The 12,715-nt window shown below is 40.7% G+C and overlaps 1 protein-coding gene across 2 annotated transcripts; it reads left to right on the top strand.

Moving 5' to 3' along the window:
- Window positions 1–3,786: 3,786 nt before the first annotated feature.
- Window positions 3,787–11,679, top strand: LOC137261913 (lipopolysaccharide-induced tumor necrosis factor-alpha factor homolog). Of its 2 annotated transcripts, none has more exons than XM_067799730.1 (4): window positions 3,787–3,884; window positions 5,448–5,952; window positions 7,330–7,498; window positions 9,566–11,679. In XM_067799730.1, exons 2-4 carry the CDS (start codon window positions 5,457–5,459, stop codon window positions 9,675–9,677), a joined length of 777 nt encoding a protein of 258 aa, XP_067655831.1. In that variant the 5' UTR covers window positions 3,787–3,884; window positions 5,448–5,456; the 3' UTR covers window positions 9,678–11,679. The 2 variants fall into 2 exon arrangements, with proteins under 2 accessions (XP_067655831.1, XP_067655832.1); XM_067799731.1 differs by having other exon boundaries at window positions 3,810–3,884; window positions 5,432–5,952; window positions 9,566–11,674.
- The last annotated feature ends 1,036 nt before the right edge of the window (window positions 11,680–12,715 follow it).

Raw genomic sequence — 12,715 nt, 5'->3', positions numbered from 1 at the left:
ACTAAGCTACGAAATCTCATCCTGGACTCACGAAGGTGCACATAGCCTCCATATATGGAGTGGGTGTGGCGTCTAGGGGCAGAGTACCGGCCTACCTTATCTTCAAGGGGAAGGGCTTCAGCGAAGCTTAGCCAAAAACGGACATAAGCCGGCGTACTTAAAGAATTGTCAAAGAGTCTAAATTAAGGTCCTCAGTTTATTTCCATTTAATTGGCCAGTGTTGCTCCAAAATAACCTGTAACACGCGTTCTGCATCATTCTACATCTCAATGTACGTATGGTTATGTGGAATTCATTGGAAGAGAAATGGTAAATTTATAAATTTGATGGGACCCCAAGAGAGATAAACATGGTAACAACCGCGCTAACATATGACTTTAGAAAAGCATTAGACAAAGTCGTATCTGTGCAGTATATATATCTGTAAGTCTAGATGGCCAGAAAGACTGTATCCTTCTCCAAATTCGACACTCATAAATCATACACTCTTCCAAACAATGATGGATTTCACCGTGTCTCGGGTTTCGGCTTGTCCAGCTAGTGTCATCGCCGAACGTCGTCAGAAGTAGTTGAGGCACAGCAATCAGAAATATATTTTCCTTACTTGTTGATTAATGCTGATGTTATGAACAACAACGTTGACATTATTTAATTCCCCGGAATGACGTTGACATTAACAATTCCCCGGAATAACACTACTACTTACCCGGTATTTTGAAAGGGCGTACGAGACTGTAAGACCCTTGTAAATTCCGTATTTACAAGCCGAAGTGATTTATACGGAATTTACAAGGGTCTTACAGACATGAAACCCTTTCAAAACACCATATGACGAATTTATTAGTGTACCCTTAAGATCTGTCAAGATAAGCTTATCTTAAAGCAACAAAATGCAACCTTCGGCAGAATGAGACGCAAAACGTTTCGCCATGATATTTCCTGATAAAAGGCAATAACTCGGGATGGCTTAGTTAGAAGATAAACATCATGTGTAGGCCAATTTCCGGGTGTTATTGAGTATTTGAAGCACGGGAATGCATTTGGAACCGACGGCGTCAGCCGGAGATTTCAAATGAAACATTCCCGTGCTTCAAATACTCAATAACACCCGGCAATTGGCCAACACCTGATGTTTATCGACATTGTAAACACAAAAGTAAACCAAAGGATTTTAGTGTCTGCACTCGTTTACATCAAGTATGGGTACAGCAGTGAAGTGTCATCAGCTGGCCGTTTCAACTGGTTCCCATGGTAGCATCTGGAGATGCTCATTTGCGACGTCATTCTGACTTCACGCCACAATATGATTTGAATGACGTCACCACTGTTGATGACACAACAAAACAATTGTTTGCGAGGTCAATACGCAGTGAATAGTCTTGCAGTTTCCGGGAATCTAATACCATGTAATCATGTTTTTCAACCAATCAGATTACAGAACACAGTACCTTTTGGTTTACAATTTATTATAAACATGATCGTATGTGAGGTTTTGTTAAACGACGAGTGAAATAAAGAAACATTTTATTTTTGGGGATATATTTATTGATACAATGAAATAAAAAAATATGGCTGTTTATACTCATAATTGTATATGTCAGCTCTAAAATTTCGAAGCAATCAGCCGTTTGGTAGCCAACTTTCCGTGTATCCGTGTAGGATGTCACGTGACAGATTTGACGGGGTGTACGGTTCCTACACATTGGCATACACGCCTCCATGTTTTCATACGATTTAGCTATTAACCAATCAGAATTCGACAAATGTATCTTCATGTTAATAACATCTATTAAGCCGCTCCTCTCGACTAAAACATATATAACTGGGAACCAATTCTAATCCGAAATTCAAAAGGAAATATTGAACGTACGATATAATCATAACGAATTTTCAGAAGCTGGTCCTAAATGTTGTTTTAAGATATTTTACATGACAGAGCGTTGTTAAACCATCTGTTTGCTCTTAAAAAGCTTTAAGTTACAAGTTTCGGGGGGTCGATTTGCATTTGCGAACATGTTTTAGGGGGATATTTATTATTGAATTCTTTTCAAACAAAACAATTTTCACCATTATTAATCTCAGATTATTAAGCAGAGTTCAGTGTACAATTCTGAGAATACCTACCCGAGTATATATGCCTATGAACCACCACCCATCAGCAACTGAAACGGTGGTGCGTCATGTGTCACCTGTCACAAGCGTTAACATGTTTGGAAGGAAATGTGCACGAAAATCCAAACTTGGAATGCTAATACAACATTTTAAAGCGGCGAAGCATTCAGTCATAGGAACATATGTTGGATCTGGATGGTCAATGAACATAAGGCCACAGTTCATAGATAGTTCATTGTTGATAGAGCTGGCAACGACTAACATTCATGCAAGAGTACATCATACCTGCAATTGCATTAATGATATTCCGAAAGAGAAGACATAAAATTGGTAATGCTTCTTTCTTTCTTTCTTTCTTTATTTATTTACTTACTTACTTATTTATTTATAGGCATACATTACAGGATTTGTTTTAATCAACCGTCAGGCATTACACAGGAAATAAAGCGAATACACATCGCAAATACATCAGATTACATCAGACTGTTGTAAGTCTAAGCTAAAGTATAAGAATTTCGACCATTACGATTGCTTACTGGAACGGGATCTTGGCATTTTCAGTAATACTTTACCTGTACCGACATGTGAGAAATTCGTTATTATGGTGCTATACCGCCGCATATCCAGGAATTCTTTCCATTACGTATCAGTGCATGTTTTTGTTCACTAATGATTAACTTGCACAACGACAGCTAACGTACGCCAAAGACTACCGTAGGTCTACATAAAGAAGGGAGTTACGATAGTCGTTGACTTGATGTGTTTTGTCCAAGTGTCCAAAGGAATCAATAGCATGTGGAGAAAGAGCCAAGTACGGGTCATGTCGGGTTCAACATTCTTCATTGTGTCAACAGCCTGTAACGCCTGTCCTCTCTCAAAGCCAGTCACACAGAGACTTCGGTGAAGCTGACGGAGCTATCTCTCTACGTCATGGGACGTGTGTTCTCCATACTCCATGGTTGGGTAATCAAGATAATTTGATATGTAATTCCGTTGTTCAGCTAATGTGGCCATTTGCATTGATTTAGCTTGCCATTTTCAGGTAGAGAATGATCAATATATCAACTCACGCAGTGAACAGTAATATGTACAACAAATAGTTTTAACGAGTAATTCGTCCATGCTGTCATCTAGGTTAGGTCCCGACCTAAATTGTTGAAATCAAATTGTGTGTTAATTTTTGGCAAAAGTGTGTAATTGTGTTTTCTATGACATTTGCCTTGAAAAACCGACTTACGGATTGCCGGAAGCATACGCGAGTCTTTTGAGTAATAGAGTTGATTTCTTATTCTTTTCGGATTAAAACAAACCACAGAGCTTTATTCCTAGGTTATGTTCTGTTCAAGTACTTTCACATGCTCCTGTATAACTAATAGAAGGCGATCCAACGTAGGTGTGCTATAAATGGGGTGACTTTTGCAGAATACTTCTCTTAAAGCATGTGGTGTAAAATTTAATTTTTCGTACACTAGTACGCTATGAGGAGTCATTCATTCGTTCGTTCGTCCGTCCTTTTGCTCGTTCGTTCCTTCGATCGGTCATTCATTCATTCATTCATTCGTGTTGGCTGTTCATATTATACCCATGCTTCAACCAACCTGTAATACCACCAACAACTCAGCCGGCGACACTCACAAATATGTTTTTGTCCTCCCGAGCAGGTTTGCACACGGCACGCTTGCGTATGTCAACGCGTGACCTACGTTCACGGTCTAATGGCTTGGCTACCTGTGTTTTGTCTCCTTGGAGTGAACTGAGTCTGGAAACACCAGGTAAGAGGATGGTATTGATTGGTTACACCTGTGTTACACTGCCCTCAGGTAAAGGTAGTCACTGCCCTATATGGCGGAATATTTACTTAGCATCCAGCTACCTTTAATGAACATCCGGAAGACATATTATGATGCGAGGGCTGTCAGAGGCCGACTGAATATGCAGCCGTCCCAAAATGGAATATGCAGAATGTGTAGAGTGTGGAATATGTGTATACAAAATACAAGCGTTGTACTGGTAATGAAACAAACACTGTATTGATAAATATATGTGCAGGAGATTGACTTTATTAGTAATTCTGCCTCCTACGCGATATTTTCAAATGTCATCTCAATCTCTCATCAACATGTTCACTGCATGATGGAGGAGATCGAATGGAAAGTAACGTCTTTATTGATCTGAATTGTATCAGTCAGTTTCATGTCCTCGCGCATCTAGTATCTAGTGTGTGTGTGTGTGTGTGTGTGTGTGTGTGTGTGTGTGTGTGTGTGTGTGTGTGTGTGTGTGTGTGTGTGTGTGTGTGTGTGTGTGTGTGTACCACAGCAATTATGTTGTCGGCTTTGAGAGAGTGCTCAGTGACAGGAGTCATTAGGTACACGTGCACTTCAGGACAGCATTGTTGCACTGTTGTGTATTATCAGTGTTTGATATAATTGCTTGCCCAACCGCACAGGACGGGTTATGTTCAACGCTGACTGCCAGATTGTCAAACTCACCCGGCCGACGGTAGGGTTAAAATTTATGTATTCATCATATTTCAGCATTGGAAATCATTATTATTTCACTCGTAAAAATGATGAATTCCAGCTGGATGATAAACTACATCACTTGTCTGAGGGTGACGTTTTGTACAGGATCGACGGATCGGCACTCACACCTAAATGCCATAGAGAATATTTTCAAATTATTCAAGCTATTTACTGATACTTCAAGCTTCCTATGGTATATGACGTATTTATGATAAAAGATATCCACCAGTTGGACATGCATGGCTGACATATTTGTAATAGCTTAGCATAATACAAATTCTTTTTATCAAACGATCTGTGAAATAAACATGATCCAATATTTATATCTATGAACAGGTAGTGTAAAAGGTTTATCAGATAGAGATGAAATACACTGACCTGTTGTCATCTGTTTCTGTAATGTTTGATGTAATTATATTGATAATAAATAAATAAATAAATAAATAAATAAATAAATAAATAAATAAATAAATAAATAAATGAATGAATGAATGAATGAGTGAATGAATGAATGAATGAATGAGTGAATGAATGAATAAATAAATAAATACAGTTCTTGGGGGTTAGTGTGGTTGAGTGGCTCATTGAATGAGTTGAATATTCTGAACAAAAAAAACCCAAACTTGTTCTAAACACAAAACTGTTAGTTGCAGGAAATAAACGGAGTAAACATATACCCACCCACCAAAAGTTTTTGTAAATCATCTCTTGTTTTCTCGGTAATTTATGATTAACCACTCATGTAGACATGGGTACGGTATTTATATTCACTCAGATACATTATAACATGAGTATAGTATTTCCATTATCCAGCTTTACAGAATGAGCGAGGAGAAGTACCACGTCCCTGATGACGCACCCCAAGGGAATGTGTCTCTGGCAACTGCACCCCCTCCCCAGGATCCAGCCCAGGGGCAGGCATCATACCCAAATCAACCTGCTTACCCTCAACCACCTCCAACGGGACAGCCGCCCTTTTCACAGCCACCTCCGCCTCTAGGACAACCACCTGCCTACTCTCAGCCACCGCCTGCCTACTCTCAGCCACCCCCAGGGCAACCATCTGCCTACCTGCAACCACCCACAGGACCGCCATCTTACACACAACCACCCGCGGGACAACCTCAGTACCCCCAACCACCCTACCCACAACCTGCCTCAGGCCAGGCAGCTTCACAAGGTATCGGCGCACAAGGTTTTCTTCCCATGGACCCACAATCAAAAACCAACCCCCCGGGGCCGGCGCAAGGATATGCTTATAGCAGCCATCCAGCACCCGCTACAGGAGGGTACCCTGTCGGACAAGCTGCAAACACAAGTGAGTTATCGACTGTTAGAAGCTTCCCATATTAGTACAAGTTGATGTCATTTGTTTATTGAGTAATGTGTTCCCTATGTAGTTGACGCAGGTTCATTAAACATGACCCCAGTTTGTGCCGTACAGTCCGTAACGACTGCACTTTAAAAATGAGCAAACATTCACTATACATACACGATACATTCCTATCTCTAACAGGTTACAGAAAAAAACTTTTTTCAGTTTTCCACACAGTCAAAAGCTTCAAATATGGCATATCACTGATGTAAGGGAGATAACTCGCAAATGCTAAATGCGTAACCGTTTCCGAAATCGCACAAACAGAACAGTGGAACGTACTGCAAACATATATTTACTGTCTTTGAATACGTTTTTCATCAAGTTATACAAAACTAAATACTTTTGCCATTAACTTTTATAGCAACGGTTTGCCTTTTACAGAAACAACAGATATACTGTCTTTGACTACGTCTTTCATTAATATACATAAATAATAAACTAAATATTTTCCCCATTGACTTCTATAGCAACGTTATGATTTTTACAGAAACATCAAAACCATCAGTATCTTTTACATACTACTGTACATCATGTGTATGTGTGCATACACTGAGGAGCAGTATGAATATAGACCCAATATGACAATCTCAGCCAGGTTCATTTTCCAAGTACAGAGAGCTACAGAGACCAACCGCACACATGTCGATCGCTTCAAATTTTTAAAGTTTTAAGGTCACATTAAAACCATGTTAAAAAGACAACACAATTTTTTAAAAGATGTGTAGAGTAGTAATTATTGCTGAGTGGATCTACATTCAAAAACACTCTACATAAATCTTACACACAGTCATCCAAACAGTATTCAGTATTCAATCTGCACTGAAGCCTGCCTATGAAAACTGCAAGATAAATTACGGATCCTGATGCAGTGCAAATTTCTGGGGTACCTTCTTCTCGAAACAGTTAACTTACAACCAGACCCGTAAAGGCCCCGGGGTAGAATAGGCCTTCAGTAACCAATGCTTGCTATAAAAGGCGACTGTGCTTGTGCGTAAGAGGCGACTGACAGGATCGGGTGGTCATGCTCGCTGACTTGGTTGACACATGTCATCGGTTCCCAGTTGCGCAGATCGATGCTCATGTTGTTGGTCACTGGATTGTCTGGCCTAGACTCGATTATGTACAGACCGCCGCCATATAGCTGGAATATTGCTGAGTGCGGCGTAAAACTAAACTCACTCACTCACACCTACCCCGTATACTGCACTACGAGAGCTTGTTGAAACGGGATCCCGGCTATTTATCTAGTGAGAAGTGGGTGGGTGTTGATTTTGAGAGTGAATTCCTCATGGCATATGGTTACTGTCCCTCCTACAGCTGTGATCATCAATCAGCCTGGGGGTGCTGTGCTAGGCAACACCGTCCGGTACAGGAGAACCCCCGCCCTCATCATCTGCCAGCACTGCAACGCCACGGTCACCACCACCGTCGACGATGAGACCAGCACATTGCAGTGGATTGTGTGTTTCTTCATGTGTTTATTTGGGTGAGATAAGATGATACAATTATATACATATTCCTCATTGACAGTTCCACGCTGATAAGATGATACAATTATATACATATTCCTCATTGACAGCTCCACGCTGATAACAAGATACAATTATACACATATTCCTCATTGACAGTTCCATGCTGATAACAAGATGCAAGCATACATATTCCCCATCGCCAGTTCTTCATTGACAGTTCCTCGCTGATAACAGAATAAAAGCGTACACATTCCTCATTGACAGTTCCCTATTGTCGATCTATGTGCCGCCCCGACCCCGTCTCCCTGCGAAAATCCACGTAAGAACTGGTCAATCCGTGATTATGAAACTGACGAGATCGCGTGGTCAGATTCACATGGTTGATGCACGTCACCACATTCTTACTGCATAGATAGATAGGTGCTCGGGAAGTCTGTCACCAGTCTCGATTGAATATTGCTGAGTGCGCCGATAAGCACACCATCCATCCAAACACGAACGTAAGTGTATTAGTGCTGGTGGCACCAGTATCATGCCCGCGGCATGGAAACGCCGAACACCTGCATCATTTCGGACTCGTTAGCCACATCAAGTGGGCATGCTCTGAAGCACCATTGCCACATATAGCTTACCCTTATGCTTACAGCATAAATCCCACCATGCCTGAAAAAATAAAAATACTCTATTCTGACTGATCCATGAGAAGTTTCAATCACACCAGCCAACTCTAAGTGAAACAGCTAATTTGCAGCATCAGTGAAGATACGGTTTCCCATGCAACTAGTATAATCTACGTGTAAATTAACCCCATGTTCAAAACATTGTGTGTTTTTCATCTTTCTCACTGATTCATTGGTCCATATGTATCCAGGTTAGAACTGATTTTCAGCGACCCATGCCTAAACCAAACAGAATCTGGTAGTCAGGCAAACTGGTCTTGTCTTCTCATCCCCATTCTCTTTCCACACAGGTTACTCCTGTCATATCTTCCTACGTAACCTCTGTTCTAATACGGCCCTTTCATGGTGCGAGTGTTCAAGACTCGCAATTGGAGGTATTCAGATTTAGTTGTGCAATCAGGGACGTTGTTTCAAGAGTGATCATTCGCAAGATCTCGGTAATTTTAGAATGCATCGGAAAACTTGACACTACCAGTTTTTGTTTCTACAAACACATCATGGCAATTGATCCCTGCACTCTCTATTGCCAGTTTCTGATTTTCAGTTAAACATGAAATACCGAATCTTTCCTTCGCACGTTGATGAACCAACTCCATGGGGCCGCCATAGTGGAGCTAAGTCTAGTTAACGCGAGGTCTGAGTGGATAGTAACAAGGGAGATAATTCCTGTTGCGATTATTTGCCGCAATGGGATTTCTCGTTGACCGGGAAATATGGCCGTCTTAGAACAGAGGTTACGTAGGAAGACATGACAGTAGTAACCTCCGTGGGAAGAGAATGTCTCATCCCATATGCGTGGAAAGTCTGGTCCAGAATCGATCCTATCGATACAGTCATGTAGCTGGTATATTTCAGAGTGAGTGAGTTTAGTTTTACGCCACTTAAAGCAACCTTTCAACAACATCACAATGGGGGCACCTGGAATGGAATTCATACATTCAACCAATGTGGGAAATCAAACCTAAATCTGAGTCGTGGCGAGCGTTTAAAAAATCGGACTGTCCTACCACCCGTGAATCTTTCAGAGAGCTGCGTTAGTTGACAACATCAATACTCATTATTTGGTTTGAATTCAAATGGGTGAGTGGGTGAGTTTAGTTTTACGCCGCACTCAGCAACATTCCAGCTACATGGCGGCGGTCTGTAAATACTCGAGTCTGGACCAGATAATCCAGTGGTCAACAGCATAAGCATTGATCTGTGCAATTGGGAACCGATGACATGTGTCAACCAAGTCAGCAAGCCTGACCACCCGATCCCGTTAGTCGCCTTTTATGACAAGCACAGTCGTCTTTTATGGCAAGCATGGGTTACTGAAGGCCTATTCTACCCCGGACCTTCACGGGTCGAATACAAATGGTATTAAACATTCTCATCATTACATGTATTCTTTGGTTTCAGTTGCTTCTTCCTTTGCTGCCTAATTCCATTCTGTATTACCGACTTGAAGGACGCAAGGCACTCTTGTCCCAACTGCAAGCAAGTTGTTGGAAAGTTTTCACAAGTGGGATGAAATAGTCGGACACAGTATTTGAGAAATCGATCATGGCTGCTGGCTTGTCAGGCAAGACCAAACATATTTGTATGTCTATACGATAATGCTGACCAGTCTGTAAAGAACAATGTCACGTATTCTGGCCCGAGTCTTTTATATGTCACCACATTGGTAATCTTGAATGCATCCTACGCTCCGTGTATCACTGGCTTCTATGTTTATTAACTTGAAGGCAATCCTTTGTTATTCCTTCATTCGTTATGACCAATTGTTAGTTCTGTCTTCTGTTGTATATATATGTCGTGTTCTCTCCTTGTATCATTCACACTTGAAACTGATACAAGATACAAGATACGAGAACCTGTGTCGAAATGTGTTTTTGAGTTAAAGAAGTTGTCATCCATATATACCATCTTTCCAACTTTTCCAACTTTCCAAATATGCCACATCACAGGGTATGTATTGCAATGCGAGTGACGCCCTGGAAGTAAATTAAAGGATCACTTGTACAATAATGTGTTATATGAGTATAATTTGTATGGTAGTAGTTTGTATACATTAAGTTTTTTTATGAAGTACATGCTTTTGATCACTGTATTGCCTGGTCTAGACCCGAATATTTACAGGCAAATATTGCCAAGTGAGGCTCAAAACAACAAAACAATTGGGTAATACTGTCATCGTATCCTAAATAGATAGATCATAGATCGATGCTTATAAGATCAAAGGTTTCTCTTGCCAAGGATCCATTAATACACCGACATCCGTTCTATCGCAAGAATACCGCTGAGCACAGCTTTCAACAGCAAAACTGAAATGGATATTGCGATGACATGTTCGGCCTTTCCCACATTGGGAGCACATCATTGGAAAACCACGTCAGATACCCCAAAATGTCAGTGGATTGATGAATTGTCGTTATACGTGAGAACTATGAACACGGAATATAAGTGTGTTTCTCACTATGTACTAGATCATCTCTTGTTTTCCTGGAATAACCGCATTTTTTTGACGTTTTTGTTTTGGAGGGACGGGTTTTACTTTTCGCCAGAAAGACCTTTTCCCAGTTGTTACTTTCCGCTTCCCAGGTTTTACTTTTCCTAACTTTATATGAACATCATCATTCAAATGATACATGAGTGTTTGAAATCAATTGGAAAATATTGTTCAAGATTAAACCCAGAATCCAAACATTTTACCAAGGGAGATGAGAACCGCACATCTCAGATTCGTAGGCAGACGCTCTACCTCATGGCCACCGGACCGAGGAAGGTAGCAGGGTTAAAATTGTCTACTTTTAGTTACTGTCATTAAATTGATTTTACGCTCGCTTCTGTTATTGTTATGTAGTTTTCTTAAATGATAATCTACCTTGTACCTCCCCACCATTGGGGACTCACTCTAATCCATTTGTCGTGCAAATAACGTTAGTTCCAAATCAGGTTTTGCACGTGCAGTCGATCAAGTGAAGTTGTCTTCATTTGCACGCGTTTGTATTGGCCTCAAAAATTAAAAAAAACGCACACTTTTAAACCACAGTTCTAACGGTACTTTAAATGCCACGATTGTCAAATCTGCAACGTGAACGTGCCGTTTTCATGTCGCGAGCGGAAGACTTGCGAGGTCGTCTACAACAAACTGGCACCACTTCTGATCGCTCAAGATCGGGTCGTCCTCGTGTGACATCACGAGCAGAAGGACCGTCAAATCGTCCTACGTCACCTACGTGGCAGACTTGCGTGGCGCTGACTTGCAAGAGCAATGGCGCAGAATCCCCAATCACGTGTACACAAGCATCAGGCAGTCGACGAGGAGACGGTGTTTGGCAGTGGTGAATGCGCGGGATGGCCATACACAATATTGAACTGAGAAATTGCGAATTTGTATTTTTGTGACTTAACTGTCTGTATACCCATGTTTTGGAACGGCGGTGTAGCCTAATGGAACTGATTGTGGCACTGTCAGTGTAATGAGTACATCACACAGATCTCAACAATAAAATAATAACAATTTAACCATCTTACCTTCTCTTGTTCTTTCATTGTGCCCTAAAGACAGAATGTGAAGTTTCTTTTTTGACTTAGTATCTTAGGTCATCTCTTGTTTCCCGGAATAACCGCATTTGAAGTTTTTGTTTTGGAGGGACAGGTTTTCGCTAGACAAATCTCTTCCCAGGTTTACTACTTTATATGTACATCAGTATTCAAATGATACATGAGTGTTTGAAATCAACTGAAAAATATCGCTCAAGATTAGCTCACAATATTAAGATTTTCCCAAGCGGCATTGGAACCACAAAAGTCACATCCGTAGGTAGACGCTCTACAGCACGGCCACTGGGCCGACGAATGACGTGGTGTTAAATTGTGTACTTCTATATAGCTAGTTACTGTAATTAAATTGATTTTACGCTCGCTTCAGTTATTCTTATGTAATTTCATTAAATGACCTTCTACATTGTAACTAAGGTGTAAAGTAAACTTACAAGTAAGCTAAAATGACGGGGTGTAAAGTAATCTCATCAGTAAGCTATACTGACATGGTGTACAGTAAACTCATAAGTAAGCTACACTGACGCGGTGTACATTATAGTTACAAGTAAGCTATCCTAACGCGGTGTGCAGTCTAGTTTTAAGTGAGTGAGTGAGTTAATAATTCAGCAATGTTTCAGCCATATCGTGACGAGAACATTTAATACTGAAACGGAATATATGTATTTCATAAATGAACCTGTCGTCAAAGGACAGTAAAACAACTAGAATATCACAGTTACAATTTAAAACTAGTGTGGAAAGTTAAAACTAATATCACTATCTGGACAAAACAATATAAAAACAGACTATAGATCTCCAACGACTGGGCAGTAGATCACCATACTAGGGACCATGGGGACTTACAGTACTTTGGCTACCTGCATGGACCCTAGATTAGATTTACGTCATCCCTTCAGCCGTTGGAGAGTGTATGAAATGCTAGTCAAACTTAAAATAACACGAACGCTACGATTAAAAACCTGGTAGACTTAAATTTACATCAAATGTTTTTGGACTTACGTG

Source organism: Haliotis asinina, chromosome 14, assembly GCF_037392515.1.
Source record: "Haliotis asinina isolate JCU_RB_2024 chromosome 14, JCU_Hal_asi_v2, whole genome shotgun sequence".
Taxonomy (NCBI): Eukaryota; Metazoa; Mollusca; class Gastropoda; order Lepetellida; family Haliotidae; genus Haliotis; species Haliotis asinina.
The sequence above is the reverse complement of the archived record's forward strand: the minus strand, read 5'-3'. Positions and strand labels throughout refer to the sequence as shown.

Coding starts and splice junctions, on each gene's coding strand:
- LOC137261913 (XM_067799730.1), top strand. CDS start 5,457: ATGAGCGAGGAGAAGTACCACGTCCCTGATGACGCACCCCAAGGGAAT. Junction 5,953..7,329: donor CGGACAAGCTGCAAACACAA/GTGAGTTATCGA, acceptor TCCCTCCTACAG/CTGTGATCATCAATCAGCCT. Junction 7,499..9,565: donor TTCTTCATGTGTTTATTTGG/GTGAGATAAGAT, acceptor CTTTGGTTTCAG/TTGCTTCTTCCTTTGCTGCC.